This window comes from Nasonia vitripennis, chromosome 3 (assembly GCF_009193385.2).
Source record: "Nasonia vitripennis strain AsymCx chromosome 3, Nvit_psr_1.1, whole genome shotgun sequence".
NCBI lineage: Eukaryota > Metazoa > Arthropoda > Insecta > Hymenoptera > Pteromalidae > Nasonia > Nasonia vitripennis.
This window is the reverse complement of record NC_045759.1, coordinates 827,154-842,062: the sequence shown is the minus strand read 5'-3', so window position 1 is coordinate 842,062 and position 14,909 is coordinate 827,154. Positions and strand designations below refer to the sequence as shown.

General features: G+C 47.3%; 1 protein-coding gene across 17 annotated transcripts in view; it reads right to left on the bottom strand.

The window, feature by feature from the left end:
• LOC100120757 (SH3 and multiple ankyrin repeat domains protein 3) overlaps positions 1–14,909 on the bottom strand; it is a 186,686-nt gene that overhangs the window by 44,455 nt on the left and 127,322 nt on the right. For 9 of the 17 annotated variants that reach the window (XM_031926255.2, XM_032598098.1, XM_031926254.2 and 6 more), the window contains one exon: positions 10,483–10,502. The exons of 6 other annotated variants lie outside the window; for them this stretch is intronic. In XM_031926255.2, the coding sequence (XP_031782115.1) occupies positions 10,483–10,502 (20 nt within the window). The remainder of the gene's footprint in view (positions 1–10,482; positions 10,503–14,909) is intronic. 2 more of the 17 variants (XM_016984422.3, XM_032598105.1) reach the window with 1 other exon arrangement.

The following is a 14,909-nucleotide window of genomic DNA, read 5'->3' as shown; positions in this document are numbered from 1 at the left end:
TCCTCGCGCGCGCGATAATTACACAGTGTAGTAGTCGAGGCAAAAAAAGAGAGAGAAGTTGTGCGCGATGCCTCGGAAAAGTGGACAGATTTATGCGCGACTGTAAAACTCTCCTGCATTACACTATCTCTCACCTATTTAATTTCGCGAAATTACCCCCTTCGCCGGGGCAGCCTAGTCGTGACGTAAGTAGGACGGGGGAAAGAGGGAACAGTATAAGCCCGCTGATAGCGCAATCATCATTTTCGTCTCTTACAAACCACGCGCTCTTGAAAACTCGAGGGACCGAGATGAATGTGTTTTCTCTCAATGTCGCGTATGTTACCTAACGAGAATTTCGGCGCGGAATGAGATCCGCTCTCGCAGTCAAAGTTTCCGAAAATTACTCCCTGATGAAAGTTCCTCGACGTTAATTTCCGAGAAAATCAATGGAAGGTCCTTCCCTATCTCCCGTCGCTCATTGAGCATATCTCTAACGAGCCTCGAGTGCAGTGCGCCGATCTAATCGCCCTGCAAAGTTCATTAAGGAGCTCGCGGTATAAAACTGGTCTGGCCGTCCTACTCCTCTTCTATCTTTTCCTGCGCATCGATTTTCCACTTCAGACGAAAATCCTTGAAATTCATAAGATTCGCGATCCCGGTGCTAGACTCATGAATACGAAAAATCGCGACGACATTCGTCGGCCTATTTGGAGGGCCGAGTGTATAGACTATACCGGTACACTCGACTCCTTTTTTTTGCGAACAGTCGGCGAATTTAAAGAAAAATTTATAAGGAGTGTAATATCGGGCGAATTTCGCCGGAGTAGCGGTTTCGCTCGTTTTGGGCGAGGAGGATGAGGCTTTGATAATTTTAATATTCATTTTTTCCAGATGACGTACGCGGTTATGCAGCCGCGTTTCGACGAAACGCTTATTGCGAAAACCGTGTTTCAATTCGAGCGAGTGTGCATTGTTTTGATGCGAAGCGTTTACGAACGCCCGTATGCAGATGTTTATAATCACAAACTCGCGAGCGTCATAAAAGCAATCAAGAGAGAGTCATTTATTGCACGCTTAAAATTTTTAAGAGCCCCACGAAAAACAGGTAAAACAATTACGTTGATTAGCAAACCTCAAACCGTTCGAAAAAATTATGCCGTTTCCCCGCACGCGAGCATTTCAGTCGAACCACGCAAAACCAACCTCTTATCATCCGCAATGCCCGAGCGAGCTAAAAGTAAAAGCCTCGTCTCAAGGTACGCGACCTTCGCTGTTCGCTAAAAAATCGTTAAACTCGGGGGGAAAAAAGGTCTTGCCGCAACCGGAACGTGCACGTTGCAGCGAACTGCGGTCCGACGCGCATATTGTCCCCACTTTGCGCCATCGCATCCACGCGACGTGTCCGTAAAATTATTTCAAAACGGCGTATTGGCTTTATCGAGAGAGGCCAGGCGCAGCAGTCGTGTCATTATCGTCGCATTAACCCGGCGCGCACCAAGCAGACGTGACCATATTTTGCTGCTGTTGGCCGCGACTCTTTTTTTTCCATCGAGCTCGGGTCGTGCTCTGCCGCTGCGCTTTTGCTGTTATCGTGCAGGTATTACTTTGCGGGCGCATTGGCGTATGGGTAGAGTACGAACTGGAGTATGGCGCGGATAATTTTATTTTTTGTTCTTCCTTTATTGATGATAAGCGAAGAGTAACAATGTACCGTTTAGTTTTTTTATAAGGAAAAATCCGGACGTTCTAGGTGTAGCAAAATACAAACTTATCCCGCGCTTTGCTCACCTCTCGACGCACACACCGCATCGCGCGCACGTGAAAGGCGAACCGCACTTGAACTCGCTCTAATCATCGCCGGGCGCACAACATCGAGTTTCGCAAAAGTTATACGCTGCAGGCAGGTATATCCACGCGCGGACGCGATTCCATTAGGAATTTAATTTGCGATCAGCGATAATTCGACGCCAGCTTTGCGCCCTAATGAAGTTATTAATTGGATCGTTATTGTTGACGGTGAATTTTAGCAAACCCGCTTCGGTATTCATCAAAATCTTACGCGGGACGAATTCGGAGCGCGAATTTTGTGGCGCGCTGTAAATCACGGCCCCAGCAAAATATGAGCGCTGATCTCGCAATCGCCGGCTAAGTTCTTTCCGAGAGGGAAACGCTGCGTAAGCGTGCGCGTTTTGCACAATGCGCGTAAAGTGGCGCATTTGGAGCGGTTTGGAGAACGTCGTTTATGAATCGTAAAACAGAGACACACGTTAACAGAGTGACGCTAAAAAAACCGACCCTCAAATATTTACCTATTCGCAGGTAGAATCGGAGCTAAAATCAACATCATCTCCCTCCCGGAGATATTCCAAAGACAATAGCGTGGCATCAATTCAAGCCCTCCCCCGAGAAGCGAGAGCGAGAGAGAACACACGCCCGTGTAGCCGCGCGCGCATGCAACAAAAGCAAGCCGAGTGGTATTATGCTGGGGAATAACACGCGCGCAGCGTCGGTATATCTAAATAATGCAATTAAACAAACAACGCTCTTCTCTCGGCCGAGTGGAAAAGAAGCTCGACTCGCGGCCCGACATATCCCATCCGATCTCTCGGCCAGACAACAGCCGCTCGGCGGGAAGCGCGGCAGCAAAAAAGAGCCACACAAAGAGAGAGAGAGAGAGAGAGAGAGAGAGAGAAAGAGAGAGAGAGAGAGAGAGAGAGAGAGAGAGAAAGAGAGAGAGAGAGAGAGAGAGAGAGAGAGAGAGAGAGAGATCGTGGTACATTTCAATCGTCGCGGGGTGTGCGATACGCGCGAGGAGCTCCAGTTCCGGAGTGGCTCTCTCTCTCTCTCTCTCTCGCTCTTGCTCGCGTATACGGCCGCGAGCAGGTTTTCATCGGCGGTCATTGTACCGAGAGCGTCCAGACCGAGAGCGGGTAATAGCGCACGAGTGCAACGATCCGCTCGCGCGGATTTAATTCAGCGCTTCGCCGGAGCTAAGAGAGATGGAGGTATTATGTGTACACGGCTCTCTCTCTCTCTCTCTCGCTTGTGGGGTGGCTGCGCGCGATGATGAGCTTTTCGGATCCGACGCGGTGTGGAGTGTTCGGAATTTCGATCGGCCCGTGCGCTGCGTTGACGAATCGTCGTCGCGTCAATGCAGTCTATTTTCGCCGCGGAAATAGATTGAATACAAGTTGCTAGGCCTCCATCTCTCGGCTCTTAAATCTCGGGGGGTAGATTAAGACTAAGCTCGACGAGGAGAGAAAATGACGTTAAAAGAGAGAAAGGGACGAGTGGAGGAGGAGGCACACAGCGAGAGAGCGGAGAGATACTACGGAGAATGAAACTCTCGCGTGGGCGTAAGATCATTGTGATACACGATCGCGAGCTCGGATCATCCTTTACTTCCGATAGGATCACTCGTCCCAGCTTCTTCTTCTCCTTCGTCTCGCCTCTCCTCTTCTTCTCTCATCTCCCGCTTCTCTCCTTCTCTCTTTCTTTCCGCACGCACTAAAACTCGACTCTTCTCTCCCTTTTACTGTTTGCCATTCGGATTAATACTTCCCTCCTCTCGCGGTCTCGGCTCCTATCAGATGCAACGAGCTTCTATTTATTCGCTCCTTCCTCAAACCCTCTTAAAACTTACTTACGACGTTGAGGCTTTCTCTGGAATATCGATTTCTCTGATAATGGTCGTGAAATTTCAGAAGATGAATACCAATCAGTCATTCTGAGATCTCCAATCGACCGTGATTGAGTCATCTTGATATCGACGACACCGCGGACAGAATAAATAGCGGCGCAGGACGTCGCCTCGTCTCGTTAGACCGCAACAAGCGCCAACGAAGACACGTCGAAAAAAAAAGAGAAAGATTATCTCGTCTTTTTGTCCTGGAGCAATAAAATCCACTGCTTTACCGCCTCTCTCGTTACTCGCCCTTCGAAAACTCTGTCGCAACTTCGCGCACAGAACTGCGTGTACAGCGCGTTGGCGAGAGTCCGATAATTTCGCCTAATAATCGCGGCAGCTCGACGACTAATATTTTAACCGATACCCCGCATAATGAGCCGCTCGGGGATTTTATCACTGCAGCGGCCGAAGAAATGAAAAATTTCGCAAGCCTGCAGGTGCACACACGCGAGAATATCATAAGCCCGCGCACACCGATGGCTTTTTCTCCCTTAAACCGTGTAATTGGAAGCTGCCGGTGTATCAGACTCTCCAACAACACAGAGTGTGCGCACGTATTCACGTAAAAAGCACAGCTCGAGCGCGAGCAGCGGCAATTACGCGAATAATGAGACGCGCTAATGCGTATGCGAGTTTTAAAGGCTAATTCTGGGCTTGCGAATTCGCGCATATACATTTTTCGATGCTGCTTACAGAGGAATTTTCTTGCGCTAGACTTTTTTCGGTAAAAACATTTTTACGCGCGGAGAAAGTTCGGCGCGGATTATTTTAAAGAGAATATTTTCCGCACTAGGATTAGTTACGCTTCAGGTGACGCAAGAGACGCGCGCGGCAGATTATGCGCCGCGAGAGCCAAAAATTGTTTCTGGCGAAACTCTTGTTCGAGGCGCATTTACTACTGTCATTATCCTCGCGAAACTCGGTTGACATCGTAATGCGAGTTTCTCCACTTACGCTACTTCGTATACACGAGCGGATTGTTTTCGAATGTAAATCAAAGAGCTCAATATTTTGATAGCGATCGCATCGCGCAGGTGTACACAAAAATGACGATAATTAATTGAAACATCGAGCCGCTGCCATTAATCATTGTTAATAGACAAGCTGCATACACATCCCATTCGAAAACAAACCGGAAATTAAAAGATAAGAGAACGTCGAGCGAGAGGAGACATATACTCCAAAGTCCGACGCTGCGTGAAATATCGATTTTCGATTTCGATCTGCCCCACGCGGTTTGTATATTCAATTACACTGGGACATCGATATATCTACGGGTTTATGTGTACCGAATAACTGTCTCGCTCGCTCGAAATATCAAAGCTACTGCTGCCGCGGGCTAATAACGTTTTTTGTCGACCTACGCGTCTACTGTCGTCAGACTTTCACGGATCTCTTTTTTTGAACGTCTATATACAGCGCTGGGGTCATTTTTTTTTCGAGAAGCCTATTCTAATTTGATGACTTCTGTTCGCTAGTTAAATTTGCGCTCAAATTTTTCCTTCAACTCCGTCACAACGAAGACACTTTCGCGAGAGCTCCGTGGCATCGCTTCCTGTCATTGCGCAACAACTCGCTTATGCCTGTATCATCTTAGCAGCTTACGCCTGCGGCTCATTTGCATAAACGACCCGTTATTCTGCGGCCACATGCGAGGGCGTGCGCCCATCTGTTGAGGGCCGGACGTGCGTCTCACGAATTCCGGTGGCATCTGCCCTTCGCGCGTCCAGCATAGATGCGTGTACCGAGAAACTTTCGTATCGCGTTTCGATGCACGCGAAGCATCAGGTGCGTTTGTACGGCCTTTTTGCGCTGGAAAATTATCATTGCCGCGATGCGCGGACGCTGTATAGGAAGAGAGTGAAAGCGAAAAGGCTGAGCATAGTGCGATAGCCGCGAGCGTGTACGCAGAGAAATTTATATGTTTTTGTAGTCTCGCGATGAGCGCGGGTTTCACAATTAATTTTTAACTTGTGGAAGTTAATCCGAGGAGTGTACGGTTGTGTGCATAATGCAACAGTGATCGCTGGAAGAGCCTGCGTGGGATGGTTTACGACGCTCTTAGAATCATTTTTCTCGTTACCGCTTGTCTCACGGCGATTTTCGAAAGCATGCAAATTAGAAACCGAACGATTGTGTTATAAACTTCAAACATCATTCCCAGACGGGTGTACAACAGTTTTTTCGTCGCTTCGCGCGTCAATTGCTCTCAATAATACACAGCCCGGCGACGACGAGAAATTGCGCGCTTTTCGCAGTCCGCACGAATCACTGCAGCGAAATTACGTTTCGAGCGTGAAAAATTGAAAGAGAAAAAAAGCGACGAGGAGAAGAACGACGAGAGAAAGAGAAAAAGAGAGAGCAATCGAGTCGCCGGCGCCAGAAGTGCCCCGACAAAAAATCCTCGGATTCGGCGCTCGCCCGTCACTCTTTCGCCTCGGGCGCCGCGTAACGAGTGAACGACTTGTTAATTATCGCGCTTTTTTTCTCTTCTAGAAAAGAAGTCTGCGACGATTTATCGTGGGGCCTTTGATCGTGGTTTGATAATACTCGCCGCGTTTTTTCGCTTCGACGCATTCAATAAGTCAAATTTCACTTTCGTTCGCGTTTCGGAGCTTTATTGGCGAGCTGTCGTGATTCGCGAAAATTGAGATTTTTAAGCTCGCTTTTTCTGTAGGAGGTCCGTTATGAAGACGTGAAAATGGAGAAAATTCCTGAAGCAACCAGTAAAGTAAAATTGAGCATTGTTACTGTTTTAATCATCTGCCACGAAAAATTTCCATATCTGAAATTGAGCTGTTTTCAGAAATGCAAATGCCGATCAATATTTGAGATTCCCACATCGGAAAGTATTTTACGCGACGTTTATCGCGTTCCCAGCCGTAACTCAAGATTACTCGAGAAAAGAGTATCGCGTCGAGTTTTAGAAAAGCAGGGATTCATAAATAATTCTAATTAAAATGAAAGTGTTGGCAACTAACGCCAAGCGCGCATAAAACTGACATTCCGTCGCGTTTCGAGAGCATAAAAAATTCCGGGAAATTAAAACAGCTTTTTTTTTATTTAATTGATGGCACTACGTGTGTTTAAAATTTCACCCGTCGCTTATCTCACAGATGTCACGACGGAAAAGCGGCCTGTTTTCACTCGCCTTCAAAAAAGGCTCTCGATTTCGTTTAAGCGCTGCTCAGCTTTCTTCTAACTGCGCGATAGAGTGCATTTTTACTACTGCGTCTAATTGTTGTGAATAATTCAGTCGAAACTTTCCCTCGACATTCCCACGTAACATAAAAAAAATGCGCCGGATTTCTCGGCGACAATCGACCGAATTCAAGTTTTTTTTGTCATTTCCATCGAAAACATCTGTAATCGCACGTGGTACGATATAACGCAATTAATCACTACCGACGAGAAAATGCTCGGCATATATAAGTCATTAGCAGGGAGGAAATAGTTAACAAGCAAAAAACAATTTCAATTTGTATAACACCGAGCCTCCCGATCCACGCGAGGCCCAGATCCGAGATAAAGAAATAAAAGTCAGTTTCCTGACCGCAACAATCCACACGAGCGATAGAGAAAAACTCGTTCTCTTTATCTGTATTTTTAGTCAGCTCCATTAGCAGTAACTCAACGAACACATACTACTTGTACTTTTTTTCCTCGCGGCGCTTTCACGCGGGCGACGATCTTGGAGATTCGCCCGGCGCCGTGTGTGCCGCATGCACGTTAATTGCTACACATTGGTTTCGAACGACGCGAATTTAAATTCGCCAGCACCGCATTTTCTATTTCGCCGCGAGGAATGGCTAATTAGCGTCGTTTTCAACAATGGGAAAGCGTACAAGCATCTATTTTCATGGATTTGTAAGCTTTCTATGACTCGAGAGCCAGTAAAATCAACGCATACAATGTCTAGAAGATCAAAAAACGAATTCCAAAACAACGGACAACACGGGCTGTACATACAGAGCGCACCGAGCGGCGAAAAATGAAGCCGCAGCGGCATTCCTTCACCTGCAGCGCGCGAGAACACAAGCGCGTCATTTCTATAAAGCCCGACGCGAAAGACATATCGCACCGGCGCGATAATAAACCCTTCGCTCGGCTCGCGATCGTAATCTCGGGGCCTGGAAATCTAGGTAGGCTCTCGACGTCTTGATTCCTCTCCTCTCTCTCGCTTGCTCTCTTTGCTATACTCTCGGTGCGACGCGTCTTCCGCTTTATCGGCGCGCCATATGACGAATGAGGCGCGTGGCGTTTTAACACGCCTCCGCAGCGGCAGCAGCGCAGTCTCCGTGCGCCGAGAGAGAGAGAGAGAGAGAGAGAGAGAGAGAGAGAGAGAGAGAGAGAGAGAGAGAGAGAGAGAGAGAGAGAGAGCGGAGAGAATCGATCGTTATGCACGCAGTCGTGCGCACACGTGATGCGTCCGCGATGCTTTTAGGGTGCCGGCTATGTTGGGAGACGTGAGCTTTTTTTGGGAAGCCTCCATTCCAATTATTCATAAAGAGAGACACGTTTCACGGCACAACAGACTCGATAAAGTTTTTCATTCAGCGGCCGGTTGTTTGCAATAACGTGTGCACACCGAACCGGCGTCTATATAAAGTCGTCCGTCGAAGCCAACGAGCAAACAGCAGCGGCAAAAAAGAAGAAAAAGAGAGAGAAGAGGAAGAAAAAGAGTCTCCCGACGCGACGCCGGAATCGATCGGCCGTAGGCTAGATTTTCCACTAGACTCTCGCTCTGTGTATAGCTACACCCAACCCACCGTGAGACACACGTGCGCCTATGTTATATACGATATACACAGTACGAAAACGAAAGTCATCGCCTTGCGCCGAGCCGTTTAGGCACGCATTCAGGTTAGCCTGTTCGTGCATGGACAAAAAGCGGAGGAAGGTGTAGAAAACGTTGAATTTTTTCTCCGAGGGGTGACCCGATCGGAAAATCTCGTCTCACGCTGAATCACCGGCTTTTATTATGGATGAGCGTCGCAGTTTGAACATAACGCGGGGGAGTTGCGTAACTGCGCGCGTCAGGTACCCTCGGCAACTCGGGTAATTAGGTTTTTTCGAGGGACGCGCGCTCGCGAGGTTGAATGTGTGTAGAAGGTCGACGGTGCGTAATCCATTGTGATGCAAGGTTAGACTGATTATCGGAAAAATGATGGTTATTTTAAATTGTTTTCGTCAGCGTGGTCGCAAGTTTTAAATATATATTTCGAAATTCGCTTAAGTATAAATCAAGGGGTGCGGTAGCGCCCCGATGGCAAGTATGAGTTTTATACACTGTGCCGTCAGGAGCGCGCTGCGACCTATTATATTTTGAATTTGCTAAATAACCTATTTACGTTTTACGAATTCTGTATATATTTTATTCGATCTCCTGTTGATGTTTATGTACGAGTATACGATCTTAAAGATTTTCGTAAGATCTTTCTAATTACCATATTATTTTGTTAAGAAAATTGCTCGTTTGTGAAATAATTAAGTTTGAAAATTAATTTTTCGCTTCTCCGGTTCTCTTTTTGTTTACTTTCAGTCAGTCATAGCTATAGATATACATACGATTCTTTAATTATTACAAAGTCTACTTGATAGATATTACAAATATAAAAGAATTTAAATCATATGTCCTGTTGACTCATCTGTTGTATTATAGACGTAAAGAAGCTTGATTGCTGTACACCCAACGGTAATAATTTTGAATGAAAAAACAGCCGAGCCATGTCTTGTCAGGTTAGGTTAATTGATCAGCTAATGCGAGAAAACACTCTGCGCGGAGCGAGAGTGCTCGAGTTTTTTTTCATCTCACGGCTTACAGCCGTTTCGATCGATGCTAGTATTGATTAAAATACAGAAAAACTTTTGATAAGCTATAAACATTAGATGATTTCCTTAAGGATTGTATAACTTTTTAGAGGAGAAATCATAATTATTATACCAAGATACAGAATGGTGAGGATGGGTATATTATAGAACATAAATACACATACTACTTAACGATCACATTCACATACAGAAGCGCAAAGCTGTAGCTACAAATATACACGTAAACCATTCAAAGCTCTGAAAATAATATAAAAAGCAAGCATGCAATCTATTAGGTCAATTATACGGTTGAGTCTAATGGGTAGAATTACTTCTATCGGACGTATACTAGAACCATTACGAACGCAATTACATATTTTTCCTGAATCGATACCAAATAATAACGCTGTACGATATAATACGTATTTCACATAACCAAATCCATGTGGACGCTTTTCACATCGGAGCACAGGAGGATGAAATCCCGAATAAAAATCGTCGCCCGCAAAAGCAGAGCGTTTCTCACTTACCGTACAACATGACCACGAGTCTCCTTCATATACGTCAGGCGAATTTCACGATTCACCGCGTAAATTTTACTCGAGCTTTCATCCTCGTGTGCTCGCCAGATAAGCATCTACACGAATTCGAGCCATCGCGAATTCTCTCATCCGCTCGAGACACGTCCCGAAAAATCTCATTAAAAACACATCGCTCAGCTGGGCACAGCCACAACGGCGTCCAGCAACATAACAACAACAACGCGTATCATCCCGAAAGAGGAGCAGTTGTTGGGCACAGAGGCCGAGATCGTGTTCTCGCGGTCGTCACCGTACACACGTGCAACATCGACGACGAGCAAGCAAGCAAGCAAGCAAGCAGACAAGCAAGAGAGAGAGAGAAGCAGCGGCGCTAAAAGCTCTTTGTACACACATATAATGCAAGCTACTCGAAAGCCTCAGCTTCCACTGGTGCATGCTATTAGTGAAGTGTAAACGTACCCTATACCAAGTGGCCACCTGCGAGGCGCCCGCAAAAGGGGTCACGCGAACGCACAGAGACAGAGAGGCACACATTAGGCGGTGGTGTGTGGCAGTTGGCGGTGAGGAGCAGACGACAGGCACACACACGTTGGTGATTGGTTGGTTCGTGGTCAGGTGCGCCATGTTGGTTTTTATTCAGTTTTTTTCCGATAGGTTTTGTTTTAGTTTGTTTTCGAGTTTTGGTCGCCAGGTCGGAAGGACATGAACAGAAAAGAAGACACGAAATAGAGATCTGGTCTTTTATCGGCTGCTCGGGGAGGTGTCAGCACAAAGGGTTCTATAGGGAGGAATTCTAGCAGCGAACACGGTGAAATCTCCTGTGCCAAGTTATTTTCGTGCGCGTCCCAGGAGTTTCCACGCAGCAGCATTTGCCCTTGGAAAAAAAGTGCGAGAGCTGATCGTACCGCGTCATCGAGCATCGACGACGTTTTCGAAACTTTTTTTTTTATTTACCTTCGAAGTGAATGACAGACTATTAAAAGTTTAAGCCGAAGGAGCAACTGGTAAGCCGAAACTTGTAAAAAAAGTCAACTTATACCCCCAAGAGATAAAACGCTCGAACTTTTTTAAAAATCGAACTGCCAGATCTCGCTCGCTGATTTATCGAGGTTTTTTCTCGAAAGCTCCAGCCCGAAAGCTCGTCGTTCGTTCATCGTTGGGGGTGATTAAAATTCAGCATCAAAAATCGCGCACGAGTCAGGCCGAACGGTATCATCAGGCTCGAGACGGAGCGGAGAGGAGAGTGCAAACGATGCCCATGCATCACGAAAAACTCTCTCTCTCTCTCTCTCTCTCTCTCGCGGCCTGGCGAGAGGGACTCGTAAGCCCGACCATAAATAATCCGGCTGACTCTGGGCTGTCGATACCATTCTATTTATACCCAGATAAAGGCTGCTGCTTGCTCTCGCACTCTTTTTCACCCTCGGGTTCGCGCACTCGGTGCAGATTGTGTGTGCTGGAAGAAGGCATGTAACAGGTATGCACATCGGGGCTCACGAGAAGTGGGGGCATAGAGAGAGAGAGAGAGAGAGAGAGAGAGAGAGAGAGAGAGAGAGAGAGAGAGAGAACCAAGTCAAAGAACAAGACGTGTGCTGTGTGGAGGAGGGGGAGGCGGCTGCGGTGGGCGAGTTCGATGGGTGGCGAGTTGCGCCCGGACACTTTACAAATTGCCTTTTCTTGTAATAAAGTCCTCGGCATTAATAAAAAAGAAGAGAGCGAGAGCCAGGCTGCTCGACGCGGTTATTTATTAATCGCGATATCTTGGCGAGCGAGCGCGAAACTCTTCTTTTATCACGATTACTCTCTGTCCGCTGCACGATGCTCTTGCGTATATACCCCCGCGCGCCACGAAAATATCCTTTTGTCGGCGCTGCGCCGAGTGATTACGAAATTCCCGCGATGAATATTCCGTGCGCAGGTATGCGCGCGTGCGCATTGTCTTCCGCGCAGTTATTTTCGCATCGGCGAGGAGGAAACATCTCGATTCGTTACAAGAGCGAGCAGATTTTAGAGAGTCGAAGGTTGTCTCCGACTATTTAGCGTCGGGGAAAAATACTTTCCTCGCGGGCGCTTTCTCCCAAACAATCCTCGAAACGCTCGTATAAAAGACCGCGAAAAAAGCGCCTACGCAACGCAATCAACCGTACACAAAAGATCGCCGGCAAAGACATACGCTCGGTCCATAAAACTCCGCAGTCACCTACATACGTTTACGACTTCATCGGCTCTCGATCGCTCTCGTTCTCTCCTCCGGAACTCGCAATTAAAATCGACCGTGAAAAAAGACTGTTTTTCAGCAGAGGGCGAGGCTTTCACTGATCGACCGCGCTGGAGGAGGTATAATAGAGGCAGTAGTCAAATCGCGTCTCGTAAACCGCGCGCGCGGCAAGCAGCGCTAATCGCGTAATGATCTACGGGAGAGATAGAGCCGAGGAATTACATCGTTCTCCGTGTGCAGCGCCGTGCGATTAACGGATATTCCGTTTACGAGCTGTGCAGCGACTTTTTTCCCTCCTCTTTCGCCAGGAATTCGTGTATACGCGCTGGGCGCGTCTCGTTAATGCGGATCTAATACCGAAATAAATCACGCAGCCGCGATAATTGATACGGATTCCACGTGAATTTATAAATCCAGCGGCTAATTGCCACCGAACGCGTGTAACTGAACGAGCCTTATCAGCGCCGAAAAATACAATTAGGAATGCACCCGCGGGTTGCATAATCGGATATCAGCGGTCTCGCAAAAACAAACGCCATTGAAAGCTGCTTAATTCGAAGCTCCGCGGTGTAACGTACACGCGGCTGAATTAGCGTCCGACATTAACGGCATTCTGCGAGTTTAATCGAGCGAATCCGGCGTAACGCCCCGTTAAAATATAACGCTGACAGTGTCCGAGAGTCCGCGGGACTCGGGTTTTGCGTCTAAAACCGGCATTAGGCCGAGCAATATTTATAGGCCTTAAAGCCGACAGACTCGTACTGGTTCCTTCTCTGGAAAATCTGTCCGCGCGCGCGAGCGTATGCGTGTGTGTACAGAGCTACGCATTCCGGTTTGTGTCGCGCGGCGGGCTCGAAAATTCAGAGTTTATATACCGCTGGAAGTTTATGGACGTCGAGTGTGTGGTTTATCGCTGAATTGCAGCAATGCATTTTTCCGTCGCGGGACAACGCGCTTTTCGGTAGAGCGTAGAATGTTCTTTGTGCTCCGTTCCGATTTTCAATGACAGCCGCGTTTTTCCACTTCCGCGAACGAGCTAATGAGCTCCTTGTCTCCGATTCCGTTCTATTAAAATCAAAAGTTATGCATAGATTATATATCCGCACGCGGAATCGAACCTATCCGCAGAGGACAGGACAATAACAATGACAGTGAAAGCTGCGTGCAACCGACGACGTAACGCCTCACGCACTGCCACGCACATAACTTTCATAATAATCGCGTGTCTTTTTCGCGGGCGATTTAAAAATTTTCGCTTTACGGCGTCCATTCCTTACGCTCTCCCTCTCGCTCCGACTGTTCCTCTCGCGCTGTGTTTCCTCTATCTCTCGCGCTACTCTCTCGAAAGTGGCACGCGTTAACAGCTCGAGTTATTACACGGCTTTTCTCCCGTGTCGTCGATTCAATTACGTCGATCGTTTTTGTTGAAATATTCCGCGGCCGTTGTGATTTACGTTTCGGCTCTCGCTCTCGTATACATGCCCGCGATTATACACCGGCCGCCGACGTGTACACACACTGCTATGCATATTTCGAGAGAGCGAGCAGGAGTTAAGAGTCGAGCGAAATTTATCGCTCAATTCTTAATGTTCGCCGAATCGGATTTTTTCCCGTTTTTTCACTGTTCGCTTTTTCACTGGTCGAATTGTTTGGCCGTTCGACTATGTATTCGCGGAACGTTTCGAAATTTGCATTCCAATTTACTCGGCAAACAGGAAAATTACGACACACTGACCCCTTTGTACGAACTCGTCTCTCTTTTCCGAGGAAAATACGGCCGACCTTCGCGGCGCATTAACGCTCCTCGTCTCTTCGATAAAGTCCGGCACGCGTGTTGGTGCGCGGGTGTATAGAGCGAACTTTATCGGCGCTCTTTTAATGGCTAATTGACGTCCCCTGACCGCGCGCCGGGTAATTAACGAACCCGAGGGGGGCGGACTATCAATGCCGGATCAATATAGTCTCGGGAGAGAGAGAGAGAGAGAGAGAGAGAGAGAGAGATGGAATGCGCGAGACCGGCGGTACTATGCAGACTATAATGGATTCCGTGGATTCGGTACGATGTAAGGCGAGCTTTGTTTTCAAATTGCTATAGCGCTCTTGGCAACGTTGGAATTGGTCTATTGTCCGTTTCGGTTGTGTTCGCTTGACGGCTCAATCGTTTTTCGCTGTACAGCGCACGTGAATATAATTTTGCAATGGAACATGGTCGTATTTGTTGTCGCGAATCATTGCTCACTCTGTTTTCCATCGAACTCGCTCACGTCTGAGGTGCAGTGGGTCAAAGCTGGACATTGTACTTTGAATATTTAGGTGGGGTAATAAGTTATAATTCTGGCAGGATGTGCAAACGATTGAAAAATTGCGGAAACTCAAGCAATTTTTCTGTGCCATTGAACCGACTCTATACAGTAGGTCACCCTCGTACTTCCTTCGAGGAGTATTTCCGATAACCAACGTCGGTTCTACCCTTCGATCGAGCGTAGAAAAAAAAAACGAGAACGTTTCCTCGAAGAAAATACAAGCACATCAATCATGGGGATACACTATTATTGGACATAAAAGGGTGTAATTCAGTTGATATCGGTGCTGTACCTCCTGCATCCCGTGGAAGGCAAGCATGTTGGACAAAAAAGAGAGACGACACGCGTGAAAACCTTGTCTTTGC